This window comes from Hoplias malabaricus, chromosome 13 (assembly GCF_029633855.1).
Source record: "Hoplias malabaricus isolate fHopMal1 chromosome 13, fHopMal1.hap1, whole genome shotgun sequence".
Lineage (NCBI taxonomy): Eukaryota > Metazoa > Chordata > Actinopteri > Characiformes > Erythrinidae > Hoplias > Hoplias malabaricus.
Window position 1 is genome coordinate 3239199 of NC_089812.1, and position 16908 is coordinate 3256106.

At 43.5% G+C, this 16908-nt stretch overlaps 1 protein-coding gene across 2 annotated transcripts; it reads right to left on the reverse strand.

Annotated features, from left to right (window-relative positions):
* Positions 1 to 1677: 1677 nt before the first annotated feature.
* On the reverse strand, positions 1678 to 9979 carry LOC136665323 (somatostatin receptor type 5-like). Of its 2 annotated transcripts, XM_066642898.1 has the most exons (4): positions 9630 to 9979; positions 8848 to 8981; positions 5566 to 6693; positions 1678 to 3650 (listed from the first exon to the last, which is right to left on the reverse strand). In XM_066642898.1, exons 3-4 carry the CDS (start codon positions 6625 to 6627, stop codon positions 3576 to 3578), a joined length of 1137 nt encoding a protein of 378 aa, XP_066498995.1. In that variant the 5' UTR covers positions 6628 to 6693; positions 8848 to 8981; positions 9630 to 9979; the 3' UTR covers positions 1678 to 3575. The 2 variants fall into 2 exon arrangements, with proteins under 2 accessions (XP_066498995.1, XP_066498996.1); XM_066642899.1 differs by lacking the exon at positions 8848 to 8981.
* Positions 9980 to 16908: the final 6929 nt, after the last annotated feature.

The window sequence follows — 16908 nt, forward strand, 5'->3', positions numbered from 1 at the left end:
TAGTAGAGACTCTTTAAATGGAAATCAGCTTCTGAGAAGCAATATGACACCTGTTGCCCAAAGAGTTGCCTCTAGGAGTTGGACTTCCTGGTATTTGGCAGGTTTTTCACTGCCATTGTTGTGAAGGGACCAAAGGTCATATATAAACCATTTAACTGTTAAACACTATCGAATATCCAGCTTTCCTTTTAAAGATTGGTTTAGATTTTGGTTTCTGTATGTAGTAATATATTAAGTGAATAGTTTTAGCTTTTTTGAGTAACGAAAGTCTAATTTAAAAGTGACTGTAATTAGCCTAAGTACCTAAGCATTAATGCCACAGTATTTTGCTGTATTCCCTTCTCGTTTTTCGTATCTTCACAGCATTCTCTCCCTGTTTCTGTGAATTCAAATAGAGTGTGAAACATTTCCAAAACTCCATGTCCACTCCCATTAAGATAAAAAGGGATCATACAACGTTTTCCGTGATTACTCGTTTTGCCAAATGTTCCTTTCTACTCGGTCATTCAAGGTAAATCCGAGTCTAATGATGAAGACAGACTGGCTAAGCTTGGGTTTTCATCATCACTGTGCTTAGGTCAGAAGACTAATTTAATAACAATGAAAATGTAAGTGGAGGACAATGTCATTTCCATTCTCCCACGCTTGTGTCCTCAGAGACCTGCTACTGGGAAAGATCAGTTTTCTCCTGTGGTGTCCCATCCCCTCCAGGGATAATCTCACTAAGACCCTGGTAAACTACATGTCTGACTCTAACCGGCATGAAGCATGTGTAGCATTTCTTTGTATTTTAAACTTCATGTTTACAAAACAATTACCAACCAAAGATTATGAGGTCTAGACTTCATGAACCTAAAATAATACAGCTTAATAATAAGTGTGTTGTGTTTAAGAAATCAAATACTATCAAGTGTACACTCACCGGATGATCACTGATCACTGGTCATATTTGGAGTAGGTTTTTTCAGGACTGTTCCTAAACAGGAAAGTGACTTTTTGATAAAATGCCTTTTATTTTTTTGTTGAAGCCAATGCAGCTGTAACTTCAGAAACATTTATTTGAAATCGTGTAAATTATTAGTCAGTTTTCCACCACACTGATAGATTTTGTGTTATTAGATACGCTTGTATTCTTGTATAATTAGACCTTGTATTAATAGATACCTTCTACTTTAAAGCAGAGGAAAGTTTGCACCAATCAGGAAAGTGATCTGTGGTTTAGCATTATATTGTGGAACCCTTGACTCTTAGCTCTGTTTATGGTCTACACTATACCTTTCAGACAAAGGTGTCCTCCAGTGTGACCTTGGGGATGAGCAGCAGTCTTAAAGACACAGAACGCGTTTCCACCAAGGCACCTGCAGCTTCCTGTGGTATTCAGTAAACAACTCAGATATGGGGGCACTCTGGGGGGAGACAGAGGAGTGAATGGTGAAAAACGATATGGTTGATAGACACTGTGCCACAGAATTATACCAAGTTATGAAATATCACCTCTTATTCACCTCTATATTCTTCAGAGGAATACAGCACATCTTTCGATATTAAACATGGAAGGGTCCTGTTTTTGAAAATACAACAACAACAACAACGAAAAACCATCTAAACCCTTGGAGATTCAGAATTTGATTTTTTTCAGTTTACATTTTAATACATTAAACATTAAGAAGGGACAGTGACATCATGCACTACGGCACATTCTCAGCAACAGGTTGAAGTTGTTCTTTTGCCTGCTCACTCTGCTGCAAAATCCTGGCTAACTGGTTTGTCCAGTCAATCCTACATGCAGCCCATGGTCATTTAAAAAGAAACAACACTCTTCTGATCTTGTGTTTACAGCAAAATCAAATTACCTCTATTTAAAGGTTCATGGAAAATAGACTGTGTTGCATTACCAGATAAAGTCGTACTTCTGTAGAACTATAAAGGCTAGGAAGAACTTTAGAACTGGATAGTAATCTAAATTTAAAACGTCCAAAATACACGTTGCAAATACAATCTGTATCTTAAGGGAATTTGACGAGGTTTTACAAGTCGCAGAACCTTACTATTTATCTTGAACAATAATATGATTGTACAGTTGCTGCTTTATTAAAAACCATGTGTTTATCCTCAGAGACATGATAAACATTCTTAAAACAGTTGTTATATTACAGCTTTTATTCATTGCTGTTTGACGATAACAAAATCAACTCATAGAAGGCTTTAGAGAGAGTGACACTTTAAAAATATACTTTTTTTTTTACATTGTTGAAATGAATCTGTTCTCTGTTGCAAATGGCACAAATATGCTTTAAGATACGTAGCAAACTGTGGTTTATTGTTCTCCTACATAAGCAAAATGCAAGCAAATTGCGATCCTAAAACCTGGAAATAGTCGTGTTGTTCTGGAGGGGTCGGGTATGGCACATTGTGATTGATATCACCCCTCAGCTAACTAGAGAACTTTTTAGTTTAGAATACGTGTAAGAAACAAGTACACAGTTTCAGAACTTTAGTTCAGGGTCTAAACGGTTAAAGAATGCACGCTCAGGGAGGCTTTGCTCTTATTGATAATATGCTGTTATTGTTATTTGTTACAAATATTTTACATTTATTGTCCATTAATGAAACTTCAGATCAGTTGTGAGATTTTATACATTTAGCTGCTGAAAACTAGACTAAACCTGAGTTCACGGCGCTCACATTAGTGATCAAAACGTGTGCAAAATAATATTATCGCACAAGTGCACGTGCTAGTGTTGCACTGTTTCATTACGTTTGAAACCCCTGCCGTTCTGGTACTGAGAACTGAAACTAGTTTTGAATTAAAACATAGTTTCCATGATCCGTTATTTTATTTGGCTCCTGTTTGTATTTTGTCAGTTCTCAAAAAATATGTTTGCAGTAAGTATCTTTTAAAGCCAGTATTATATTCTATTCAAATTATGGATGCTTTTGCTGAGCATGAACCCGTTTGAAAAATGGTCAGTTACTTTACAATTCATCTACAAAGAAAAACATCCACAGCTTAAACGCATTAAAAAAAACTTCAATAAATAAAGCTGAATCTGACAGTTAAATTCTTGTGTGTGACTTTTTTCTGGTCACTTTCTCAGCGTATATGAATCTGATTTTCCCAAGAGGAGGTTTTAATACTCCACCGAGTCACTACACATGCTTTTACAGAACGTGTGAGATCGTTAAGATGTCGGGCGACACAGAGCTGTCCATCAATCCTCATGACATTACAACCAACTGGACCATGACCACAACATTTCCTCTCCTAATCGTCTCAGTAGGCGCAAGTCAGAGGTCATCCACAATTTGTACAGCTTCCCAAATTTCCCAAGCCCCATTCAGTTTGTTTCCATTAAAAAACAATTCTCATTTCCAGGGAAAGGAGGGTTTATTTTCCCACCCTGAGACATCCCTTTGTCACAAGGAGAAATGTAGTCAGCTCTAAGAAACGTTTCATCACAGAATGAGCAGAAGAAAAATGGAAATATGTTTTCTTGATTTCCATTGGTCAGACAACTGCCCGTAATTGTTACTTCAGCTCGTCTCTGTAGTTTGTGGTTTGAGGCTGGGGATCGTCATATTGACGACTGACTGAACACAGAAGGTAAAAGTTCCTCTTTAGCGTTACCTCCAGTCTCCATCTGGAATGTCTGCAAAATAAAAGTAGAATCAATGAAAGACCAACATTGTAGTTGCGGTTTTTCCAAATACTCACAGTAACCCAAATATATGTAATGCCTAGCATTCACCAGAGCCTCCTATTGATCTCTATTCAATAGCTCTGAGGTGAATTTAAATGCTTATGGTGATCCAAAAAAACTAATATCCTCCATTACCTCACTTCAAATTATTAACTCAAATTTTCTAGAAACTGGTCTATAGTCTTATCAGCGGAGTACAAGCCACACAATTAAAAAAGATAGCGTGCTACAATGGTCCTTTAGTAAGGAAAATGGTTCTATATAGAACCCTGAACACTTGAAGAACCTTTGGCATGATTAAAGAGTCCTTCACATCATGTAAGGGTTCTATGTAAAAGGACCAAAACCAGTTCCTCTACTGATCAATAGAGAAACTACTGTTTCTGGTGCCGTATAGAACCCTTTCTCTAAAAGGCGCTGTATAGACCACATTCTCCATCAGTCTGAAGAACCCTTTCATGATGCAAAGAACCCTTTAATCATGCAAAAGGTTCTTAAAGTGCTGAGGACTCTATATAGAACCCTTGTAGAACCATCGTTGTTAATAGTACACTGCCACGTCTAAGAGGGTCTGATCACCTGGTTATTCCCTATATCTCAGAATGAATGTAATATGAACTGATGTCTACAAAACTGTAGCCATCTTATGTATTATCCTCAATAGTTCCCAAAGAGATATGTCAGAACATACTATATATATATATTTAAACTTTTGCTAAGCTCCAGGCAACATCCTTACAAGCAGCAAAATGGTTTTAATATATTTAACTGTACTTTACCATTATTAAATATATTCAGAGTACATTAAATCACTAGTCAGCTACATTCACTCAGTAATACATCCTCATTAAACCACATGTGCTCAGGCACACACACACACAAACAAATTAAACCATAATTAAACTATGATTAAACCAATCAAATTTCAAAGATGAAATGCAAACCCTGATATTAAAAACAAAACAAAAGCATTTGCACTTGTTCACAACCCTCTTATAGCCTTTCTTTTATCACCGTTACGATCACTCAGAATACTTTACTCTCTGTGTAACTTGTACATGTCTCACAATGAGGTAAATGTGTAGGGACTGAATACGTCGTTTGAGCTTAACAATGAATGAAACAAAATAGGTTCTAATTACTTTAAACTTTAAAGTATGTTAATGCTGTATATTCATCTATCATTAGATCAAAAAGCATATGTTTTTATCTCTGAAACATACCCAGTAAACATTTAGCCGTTGATTCAACGTTGAAATAACGTAATGACTGCCGTCTAATCAACGTTCTCTTAAGGTTGAAAATGAAAGTTGAAAAGACGTCCAAACACAGACGTTGAAAAGACGACTATTAGACGTATTTTGGACGTCCATTGACGTTATTAATTGGTCCCGAAATAAATTACTTGTATAAAACGCGTTTTGGACGTCCACTGACGTTATCGATTGGTCACCACTTAACTAACTTATTATGATGGATTTTGGACGTCCATTGACGTTTAAAATATGTCCTTGACGGACAGACTACTTTTAGACCTATTTTGAACATCCAGGGACGTTTCTTGTTTACTGGGTATGAGCTCTACTAGGTATCCACAGGTAATGTCCATCTGAATGGAAAGTTTAACGGTCCTGAAGACATCACCTGAGAACAGAATTCAATCTGCAAGAATGACATTTCAAGAACATGTGCCTAATTAGATGTGTCTTCTCTGACATTAGCACAGTAGGCTACTGTAAATGTGCAAACAATATATAGGTTAATCATAATGTGCCCCAGTACCACCTTGAAACTTGATTCATAAAGTCCATGTTAATGAGCTTGTAAAGTGGCTTTGTGAGAAAACTGAAGTCAAGAAACTTACTTGGTGGTTCTCTCCACGGCTGTTGGAGTCACTGATTCTTGGAGAAAGGAACTGGTCATTTTGACTGGCGCTCTCAATGCGTGCTCGCCCAGGGTTGCTATCTTCTTTGTAATTTTGGACACAGAGCACTTTTCTAAAGCTCTGCTTAAAGTTGTCTGACAGAAAGCCATAGAGCAAAGGGTTGGCGCAGCTATTGACATATGTCAGGATAACAGTGAGAAAGTAAATACCAGTTACAAGGCTCATATTTGGGAGGATGATGATGATATTGATAATGTTGAGGATGAAGAATGGAAGCCAGCAGAGCACAAACACGACGACGATGATCACCACCATGCGTGTTACTTTCCTTTCGGACTTGCGGCGCTTTGTGAGCCCGGCCCGGGCTCCGGCTGACTTCACCTTCACCACGATGAGGAGGTAGCTTATGCATATGATCAACAAAGGGCAGAAGAATCCTAAGATGGTCGTGTAAAGAATGAAGGCGGTCGACCACGCAGCACTCGGCCAGCTCATGTTGCAGGTGTTATGTACGGGTTGAACATTGGAGTAAATGATGACTGGAAGGGCCAAAATACAGGACAGGGCCCACACCATGCAGTTTATAACTTTAGCCACATTCGGCCGCCGCCATTTTGCACTGCGGATGGGATGAACCACCGCCATGTAACGGTCAATACTCATCACTGTCAAACAAAAGGTGCTGGTGAACTGGCTGATGGTGTCTGCCCACATAATAACACGACACAAGAAGCTGCCAAACGGCCAGTAGGTGAGTAAATTGTGAGTGGTTTGGAAAGGAAGTCCCAGTATGTATAGCTCATCCGCTACTGCCAGGTTTAGGATGTACATGTTGGTTACTGTCTTCATCTTAGCGTATCGCAAAACCACAAAGATAACTAATGTATTCCCAGTCAAGCCCAGGATGAACACAATGAGGTAAATTACAGCCAGAATCTTATTACTGTCACTATCAAAGTTTGTGCTAACAGACACGTTTAAATCTTGATTGAGAAAGGAAGACTGGTTCACATGGTCAGAAATGTTCCCCTGGTTATCCATCTTTGGAAAACGGTGATGGTTTGATGAGGAGAAGATCCTGTGTCTGCGTGTTCTAGATGGAATAACCTGAAAATGGAAATGAGGTTGTTATTTACATCTGCAAAGGTATGAGCACTGATTGTGAAATTACATATGCAGTATGAATTTGGGCACTATATTTGGCACAATAGACTATGGGTACCATTAATGATAATTCATTATTCATTCATTGTCTGTAACCGTTTATCCTCTTCGGGTTTGTGGTGGGTCCAGAGCCTACCCTGCACCACTTGGTACAAGGCAGGAACACACCCTTCACAGGGCATAATAATAACTAAATAGAATGAAATGGGTGATCACTCATCAAACAATCAGACAAGCAGGTAGTGTCTCTGTCACAGCTTCAGGGACCTGGAGGTTGTGGGTTCGAGTCCCGCTCCGGGTGACTGTCTGTGAGAAGTGTGGTGTGTTCTTTCTGTGTCTGCGTGGATTTCCTCCGGGTGACTGTCTGTGAGGAGTGTGGTGTGTTCTCTCTGTGTCTGCGTGGGTTTCCTCCGGGTGACTGTCTGTGAGGAGTGTGGTGTGTTCTTTCTGTGTCTGCGTGGATTTCCTCCGGGTGACTGTCTGTGAGGAGTGTGGTGTGTTCTCTCTGTGTCTGCATGGGTTTCCTCCGGGTGACTGTCTGTGAGGAGTGTGGTGTGTTCTCCCTGTGTCTGCGTGGGTTTCCTCCGGGTGACTGTCTGTGAGGAGTGTGGTGTGTTCTCTGTGTCTGTGTGGGTTTCCTCCAGGTGACTGTCTGTGAGGAGTGTGGTGTGTTCTCTCTGTGTCTGCGTGGGTTTCCTCTGGGTGACTGTCTGTGAGGAGTGTGGTGTGTTCTCTGTGTCTGTGTGGGTTTCCTCCGGGTGACTGTCTGTGAGGAGTGTGGTGTGTTCTCTCAGTGTCTGCATGGGTTTCCTCCGGGTGACTGTCTGTGAGGAGTGTGGTGTGTTCTCTCTGTGTCTGCGTGGGATTCCTCCGGGTGTCTGTCTGTGAGGAGTGTGGTGTGTTCTCTCAGTGTCTGCATGGGTTTCCTCCGGGTGACTGTCTGTGAGGAGTGTGGTGTGTTCTCTATGTGTCTGCGTGGGTTTCCTCTGGATGACTGTCTGTGAGGAGTGTGGTGTGTTCTCCCTGTGTCTGTGTGGGTTTCCTCCGGGTGACTGTCTGTGAGGAGTGTGGTGTGTTCTCCCTGTGTCTGCGTGGGTTTCCTCCGGGTGACTGTCTGTGAGCAGTGCGGTGTGTTCTCCCTGTGTCTGTGTGGGTGTCCTCCGGGTGACTGTCTGTGAGGAGTGTGGTGTGTTCTCCCTGTGTCTGCGTGGGTTTCCTCCGTGTGACTGTCTGTGAGGAGTGTGGTGTGTTCTCCCTTTGTCTGTGTGGGTTTCCTCCGGGTGACTGTCTGTGAGGAGTGTGGTGTGTTCTTCCTGTGTCTGCGTGGGTTTCCTCCGGGTGACTGTCTGTGAGCAGTGCGGTGTGTTCTCCCTGTGTCTGTGTGGGTGTCCTCCGGGTGACTGTCTGTGAGGAGTGTGGTGTGTTCTCCCTGTGTCTGCGTGGGTTTCCTCCGTGTGACTGTCTGTGAGGAGTGTGGTGTGTTCTCCCTTTGTCTGTGTGGGTTTCCTCCGGGTGACTGTCTGTGAGGAGTGTGGTGTGTTCTCCCTGTGTCTGCGTGGGTTTCCTCTGGGTGACAGTCTGTGAGGAATGTGGTGTGTTCTCTCTGTGTCTGTGTGGGTTTCCTCTGGGTGACTGTCTCTGAGGAATGCGGTGTGTAGGTGGATTGGCGACTCAAAAGTGTCCAAGTGTGTGAGAGAGAGTGTCCGAGTGTGCGCACCCTCCTGGGTGTTGTGATTCCGGGTAGACTCTGGACCCACCACAACCATGAACTGGATAAACACGTACAGACAGTGAATGAATATAATGAATGAAATGGCATGAAAGACACTACACAGAAGCTGGGAGAATCAGTGCAATTTTGAGAGTGTATAAAACTATCTGGAGCTAGTGATTTGTCTTTAACTGGAACCAAATATGATTTGTTTCTTTATTGTGCATTCAGAGGTACAAAAATATTTACATTTCTACTGTAAAGGTGCCATTTTGGACAGAGTAAGCATGGCTTTAACAGTGACGATGCATACTGTGAAATGATGTTGACGATGCAAGCAAGCGAACCATTAAGATTAAGTGTGTGTGTGTGTGTGTGTGTCTTACTCTAAATTTCCCAAGACTGGAGTGAAAACAAGTCCTTCTCTCTCCAGAGTCTAGAGTTTCTCTGTCTACAAACCCATCTCCCAGAACTCTCTTAGTAAGAGTTCACATGACCTTGACATAAGTGCCTATTCTCCCTGGAAATGAAGCATGCAGGGGAAGAGAAGAGGGCATCAGACGCTGTTATACGATTACACTGCTTAACGCTGAAATTCTGTGAACCACAAATGAAAACAAAGAGCTAACGATGTCACTGTTGTGAGTTGAAACATAGAGGCATAACCTTTTAAGTGCACACCGTATTAGTGAATATTTAACTTTACGTCTCTGTAGTAAGGTTTCACTTTGCAAAATGAGGAAGACTTGAGGAAGAACCACAATTTATGGGTTGCAGGGTGTGTGTGAAATAAAATAGGCTCCCGTTACTGAGGGAGCAACGTTGCTTTCCAGGTCTTCCGTTAATTACAACCCACAATAACACATCAGCCACAACAATCTCTTCTAAAATGGACGTTTTATCCTGTAGATGTGTGTTTCCCCTTTACAACAGGGGTTTGCCGTGAGTGTAAATATTTCAGCTCCCCACAAACTTAGTGCGTATTCTGGGAACTCACACGTTGATTTATTTGAATGTTCTTATCCCTATAAGCCTGAGACGTGTAGTATGCAACACATTTAGAATAAAGGAAGTGTAAAATGATGGTACATCACACAGTTTTAAGCCATTTTAAGCATTGTTGATATAACTCAGAACAACTTAGAAACTCAGGTAAGAGAAAACGTACCTAAAACGCAGTCCATTAAACCTTGGGGGTATTTTTGGTTCCTCTTTAGAGGACTTTTGCACGGTTTCGTGTTTTAGATGAAGTCCGTTGATGTAGCTTCTTTTTTTACAGCACCGAAAGAAAATAATAATAATAAAAAAAAGAAGTCAAAAAACCTTAGGAGGGAAGCACTCTCCAGTGAAGTTGTGGATCTCCAAGTAAAAAAAATTATATCAATAATAATAACCTATACACGTCCCTCATTCCATTCTACTCTGAATATACGACATCAGAGCTAAAGTGTCACAGACTAAAGTCATGTTTGAGCGCATTCGCATTTTCCTAAAGGTCTATCCGCTGGTGTGTCCAGATCTTTGGGTTGTGCTGCTGTGCAGAGCCCTGCCTTCAGGCGCACAGTCGCTCGCTGGGAAAAGCCAGAGGCTGGAAGTGGTATTTATCTCGACGAGTGGCATGACACAGTTCCTGGCGCGTCGTCTTGTGTTCGTGGAGTCATGGTCATGGAGGTATCGCTTTTAATAGAACTCAGGCACGAGATCTGAGCTGCCAAGAGCTGGTTAACGTCTCCCACTACTTCACACTAGGAACACAGATGATATTTTGGAATTCCTTTGGCTAAAATACCTGCGCGAATCCAGACAGAAGGAGAAAGGTTACTTCTGTCACTGAAGAATGTGCAGCATGAACAATTAATTCTTTAGTGGGGAAACCGTACAGACGAGACAGACTTCTATACTGTAACAGTTACAAACACGTGCTTTTCATATACACCTGTTAAAGGCTACTATTTTTTTTATTTCGCTTCTTGTACTTGATGGCATTTGATTTATATAATAGCACTGAAAGTTTTCTTTAAACAATCTTCACTAATTTACTGATATACCTTTACTTCTGTTAAAAGTATGAAGCATTGAAACATCTCTTCAGTTTGATTCTAGAGTGTACTGTATGGCCAACGTGTTTAAAATTGCAATATCTGGGATTTTAAACATTAATATAGAAGCAAACAACCATTTTCAGTATAAAGATGTAGTGGGGTAAAGCCTGAGCAGAGAATGACGTCTCAGAAACATTGTGTGTTGTTTTCAGCTCCTTGTTTTTATAATCAATCTGATTGTTAGTTCCATGGAAACTTTGGTCCTCCTCACATTTTGCTGAAAGGAGAAAAAAAAAACAATTCATTGAATGCACTAAAGGTGTTCTTCCTGTGTCTGCGTGGGTTTCCTCCGGGTGACTGTCTGTGAGGAGTGTGGCGTGTTCTCTCTGTGTCTGCGTGGGTTTCCTCCGGGTGACTGTCTGTGAGGAGTGTGGTGTGTTCTTCCTGTGTCTGCGTGGGTTTCCTCCGGGTGACTGTCTGTGAGGAGTGTGGTGTGTTCTCTCTGTGTTTGCATGGGTTTCCTCCGCTGTGACTGTCTGTGAGGAGTGTGGTGTGTTCTTCCTGTGTCTGTGTGGGTTTCCTCCGGGTGACTGTCTGTGAGGAGTGTGGTGTGTTCTCCCTGTGTTCGCGTGGGTTTCCTCTGGGTGACTGTCTGTGAGGAGTGTGGTGTGTTCTTCCTGTGTCTGCGTGGGATTCCTCCGGGTGTCTGTCTGTGAGGAGTGTGGTGTGTTCTCTCAGTGTCTGCATGGGTTTCCTCCGGGTGACTGTCTGTGAGGAGTGTGGTGTGTTCTCTATGTGTCTGCGTGGGTTTCCTCTGGATGACTGTCTGTGAGGAGTGTGGTGTGTTCTTCCTGTGTCTGCGTGGGTTTCCTCCGGGTGACTGTCTGTGAGGAGTGTGGTGTGTTCTCCCTGTGTCCGCGTGGGTTTCCTCCGGGTGACTGTCTGTGAGGAGTGTGGGGTGTTCTCTCTGTGTCTGCGTGGGTTTCCTCCGGGTGACTGTCTGTGAAGAGTGTGACGTGTTCTCTCTGTGTCTGCGTGGGTTTCCTCCGGGTGACTGTCTGTGAGGAGTGTGGTGTGTTCTTCCTGTGTCTGCGTGGGTTTCCTCCGGGTGACTGTCTGTGAGGAGTGTGGTGTGTTCTCCCTGTGTCCGCGTGGGTTTCCTCCGGGTGACTGTCTGTGAGGAGTGTGGGGTGTTCTCTCTGTGTCTGCGTGGGTTTCCTCCGGGTGACTGTCTGTGAAGAGTGTGACGTGTTCTCTCTGTGTCTGCGTGGGTTTCCTCCGGGTGACTGTCTGTGAGGAGTGTGGTGTGTTCTCTCTGTGTTTGCATGGGTTTCCTCCGCTGTGACTGTCTGTGAGGAGTGTGGCGTGTTCTCTCTGTGTCTGCGTGGGTTTCCTCCGGGTGACTGTCTGTGAGGAGTGTGGCGTGTTCTCTCTGTGTCTGCGTGTGTTTCCTCCGGGTGACTGTCTGTGAGGAGTGTGGCGTGTTCTCTCTGTGTCTGCGTGGGTTTCCTCTGGGTGACTGTCTGTGAGGAGTGTGGTGTGTTCTCTCTGTGTCTGCGTGGGTTTCCTCCGGGTGACTGTCTGTGAGGAGTGTGACGTGTTCTCTCTGTGTCTGCGTGGGTTTCCTCCGGGTGACTGTGAGGAGTGTGGTGTGTTCTCTCTGTGTTTGCATGGGTTTCCTCCGCTGTGACTGTCTGTGAGGAGTGTGGCGTGTTCTCTCTGTGTCTGCGTGGGTTTCCTCCGGGTGACTGTCTGTGAGGAGTGTGGTGTGATCTTCCTGTGTTCGCGTGGGTTTCCTCTGGGTGACTGTCTGTGAGGAGTGTGGTGTGTTCTTCCTGTGTCTGTGTGGGTTTCCTCCGGGTGACTGTCTGTGAGGAGTGTGGTGTGTTCTTCCTGTGTCTGCGTGGGTTTCCTCCGGGTGACTGTCTGTGAGGAGTGTGGTGTGTTCTCCCTGTGTCCGCGTGGGTTTCCTCCGGGTGACTGTCTGTGAGGAGTGTGGGGTGTTCTCTCTGTGTCTGCGTGGGTTTCCTCCGGGTGACTGTCTGTGAAGAGTGTGACGTGTTCTCTCTGTGTCTGCGTGGGTTTCCTCCGGGTGACTGTCTGTGAGGAGTGTGGTGTGTTCTCTCTGTGTTTGCATGGGTTTCCTCCGCTGTGACTGTCTGTGAGGAGTGTGGCGTGTTCTCTCTGTGTCTGCGTGGGTTTCCTCCGGGTGACTGTCTGTGAGGAGTGTGGCGTGTTCTCTCTGTGTCTGCGTGTGTTTCCTCCGGGTGACTGTCTGTGAGGAGTGTGGCGTGTTCTCTCTGTGTCTGCGTGGGTTTCCTCTGGGTGACTGTCTGTGAGGAGTGTGGTGTGTTCTCTCTGTGTCTGCGTGGGTTTCCTCCGGGTGACTGTCTGTGAGGAGTGTGACGTGTTCTCTCTGTGTCTGCGTGGGTTTCCTCCGGGTGACTGTGAGGAGTGTGGTGTGTTCTCTCTGTGTTTGCATGGGTTTCCTCCGCTGTGACTGTCTGTGAGGAGTGTGGCGTGTTCTCTCTGTGTCTGCGTGGGTTTCCTCCGGGTGACTGTCTGTGAGGAGTGTGGCGTGTTCTCTCTGTGTCTGCGTGGGTTTCCTCCGGGTGACTGTCTGTGAGGAGTGTGGTGTGTTCTCCCTGTGTCTGCGTGGGTTTCCTCCGGGTGACTGTCTGTGCTCTGGTTTCCTTCCACGCTCCAAAAACACACGTTGGTAGGTGGATTGGAGACTCAAAGTGTCCATAGCTGTGAGTGTGTGAGTGAATATGTGAGTGTGTGTCACCCTGTGAAGGACTGGCGCCCCCTCCAGGGTGTGTTCCTGCCTTGCGCCCAGTGATTCCGGGTAGACTCTTATCCCTGAACTGGATAAGCGCTTACAGACAATGAATGAATGCACTAAAGTACTTTGTAGTTAAATATATGTTCATTTGCCAGGCTCTTATTCACATGTTCAGTTACACCTTAAATTGTTGAATTCATTGCACTGTGTCCCAAACTACACCAGGCTGCAATTTATATTCTAGATTACTTTGTCCCTTACGATAATGATGCAGTGTTTTTTTATACCCTGTGAGGTGAGCTACGGTGTGGTTAGGAATAAAGCAGAAGTAATGAAGTTGGAAGTTGTATCCCAGGTGATAAGGTGATGATAAATGGTTATAGGCTTTTGCTATGGTAGTCCATGTGGCAGCTAGACAGTTGCTTAAGTGTCCCTGGTGGTTGCTAAGGTGTTATTTAGACATTGCTGTAGTGTGGCTAAGTGGTTGCTAGGCAGTTGATATGGTATCCCAAGTGGTTGTTAAGGTGTTGCATGACAGTTATAATATATCCCAGGTGCTTTCATGTACTTCAGTACTTTCAAGGCAGTGACTATTGTATCCCAACTGGTTGCTGTGGTGTCCCAGGTAGTTGCTACGGTGTTGCTAAGTAGTGGTTAGGCAGTTGCTATCATATCCAACGTGGGTGCTAGGCAATAGTGCCTCGTAAACACTGTAATAAAAACGCATTGGTCTGCATCTTTTAGCGAGGATAAGATTTATAGCAGGTGTTTATGTATCAGGTATAAAGTAACTGATATTTTATAAATTACAAAAAATATATTGCTATGAAATACATATAGAATATGAATATAAATAAGTATAAAATAGATATAAAAAAGTAGTTGTAATATTAACACTTTTAGGACAGGGATTGGGCAGGTGGGTTGGTATTTTAACTTTTTACAGATCAAACTGCATGTTCTGTCTGTGCGATGACAGTGAACATACTGCATGCCGAGCCACACTGACATGGGTGTGGTTTCAGCATACACAGTAATTCTTTTAAATACTCCTATAAAACTCTAAAATATAAGATTGCGGACTTTATTTACCTCTTACCCTGAATGACAGTGAACATACTGATCAAATAACAGGTCAGAATCATTGTTAAAGTTACCTGCATTCAGAAAATGAATAGAATATGAGGCCATTAGCTCAAAGTAGCTCAAATTATTGTGTATCAGAGTGAGTGCCACATTTTGATGCATTATTTTATGATACAATAAAGGTTCTTCCTTGAACATGCGGCTTGATGAAAGAAAAAAAAAACATATTTATTTATTTAGACAAAGAGAAAAACCTGATACAAAAGAAGAAGTTCATGAATAAAGGTAGGGTACTGGTCTGTAATATTTTTTTTAATGAATCAGACACTGGTACTGAAAGTAGTCCCTCAGTATTCCACATCAGTGAGATAAATGAGATGGGTTTCAGAGCTAGAACAATTATCCAGTCTTTCCTAGTTTCTCTCATTCTGCCCTCCCCCCACCAAACCTTCTCAGTTTGATTTAATTCCGAGGGCCTGATTGGAATGGCTGTTTTGTAACAAAGCAAATTATACAGTGACAGTAGGGCTGAACACGTAAAACGGTTACTACACAGTTTAATTTTCACTGAAGCTTACCATGTTTGTCCAGATATTTTTTCTACTTGCTGGATACATGATACATCACATTTCACAAGTGAAAACAGCAGTACAGTTTATACTGTTAGTAATAATGAGATCTGAAATAGACAGCACTATCTAAATCATTCTCAAAATATCAAAAGACAGTTCACAGCAGGGAAAACCGCATGCAAGGAATTTTAGAAACAAAATGCAAGTTGACCTACGGGTTTTAAAAAACAAGGTTTCTAATATGAACACTGGGTGTCGCTGTCACATAAGACCAGTCTGCACTGAACGATCACTGAGTCCATATGATCTGCTCCATTGACCACGCAGGGGCACTGCAGTCCATCTGTTTCTCTGCGTACATTCTTATCCCCATTTCACCCTGATTATTATAGAGCAGGGTTTGGGTGGTGGATCATTCGCAGCGTGTGTTAGTGTGTGTTGTGCTGGTGTAGAGTGGATCAGACACAGCAGTGCTGATGAAGTTTTTAAACCCTGTGTCCACTCTCTGTCCACTCTGTGGTCCACTCCTCCCTCGTTGGTCCACCTTGTAGATGTAAAGTCAGAGACAGTAGCTCATCTGTCGCTGCACAGTGTGTGTCGCTCGTCCTCTAGTCCTTCATCAGTGACACAGGACGCTGTCGGCTGGATGTTTTTGGTCGGTGGACTGTTCTCAGTCCAGACACTGAGGGGTTTGAAAACTCCAGCAGCACTGCTGTGTCTGATCCACTCTACACCAGCACAACACACACTAACACACCACCACATGCTGCAAATGATCCACCACCCACACCATACCTGCTGTGTGGTGGTTCTGACCATTGAAGAACAGGGTGAAAGGAAGCAAACATTGTATACAGAGTATATATATATATAGACAGTATATAAGGACAATATGTGTTGCTACTCAGAACCTCTGTCTCGAGCTCATCGTCTGTCTAGCATTACAATATTTAATTATGCGATCTATAGATCTATAAGGTTCAGCCCTGCATTTTGTGCTGATGGTTAGGTATAATTTTCCCCAGGCCTCTGTTTACTGCTCTGCTGAACATCTGACCCTTGATCTAATGGACAGTGGCTCATCATGATACTATCATCCATCATAATCTTCCAAGAGCTGCAGTTCCTCTTCACTTGGCTGTGAATGCTGATAGACTGCTTGATGATAAGAATCTAATTCTCACTTGGCTAAAAGCTTCACTGACAACCACTTACAAGTACATTTTATTAAATATTTAAGCACATCATTTCTAGCCCAGTGACTTGTATTCGGTGTATTCGCTGTGTTGCTAGTAACATGTGGTGCTGTCGGTAACTGTCCAGGTTCATTAACCTCCCCTCAGTCTCATACCAGCTGCAACCAGAAAAACTGTTGCTTTCTTGTTACAGAGCACCCCTTTTTCTAATTGGTGTAGTCTGGCATTCTGCACCTACACTCCAAATTTAGTTTAGTTTTGTTATTTTCCATCCATTCATTATCTGTAACCCTTATCCAGTTCAGGGTTGCGGTGGGTCCAGAGTCTACCTGGAATCATTGGGCGCAAGGTGGGAATACACCCTGGAGGGGGCGCCAGTCCTTCACAGGGCAACACACACTCACACATTCACTCACACACTCACACCTACGGACACTTTTGAGTCGCCAATCCACCTACCAACGTGTGTTTTTGGACTATGGGAGGAAACCGGAGCACCCGGAGGAAACCCACGCAGACACAGGGAGAACACACCACACTCCTCTCAGACAGTCACCCAGAGGAAACCCACACAGACACAGAGAGAACACACCACACTCCTCACAGTCACCTGGAGGAAACCCACGCAGACACAGGGAGAACACACCACACTCCTCTCAGACAGTCACCCAGAGGAAACCCACGCAGACACAGGGAGAACACACCACACTCCTCACAGACAGTCACCCGGAGGAAACCCACGCAGACACAGGGAGAACACACCACA

Excerpts from the sequence above, each read along its gene's own strand:
- LOC136665323 (XM_066642899.1), bottom strand. The coding sequence starts at position 6,627 with ATGGATAACCAGGGGAACATTTCTGACCATGTGAACCAGTCTTCCTTT. Across the intron at positions 3,651-5,565 it reads GCCGTGGAGAGAACCACCAA|ACATTCCAGATGGAGACTGG; the intron begins GTAAGTTTCTTG and ends TTTATTTTGCAG.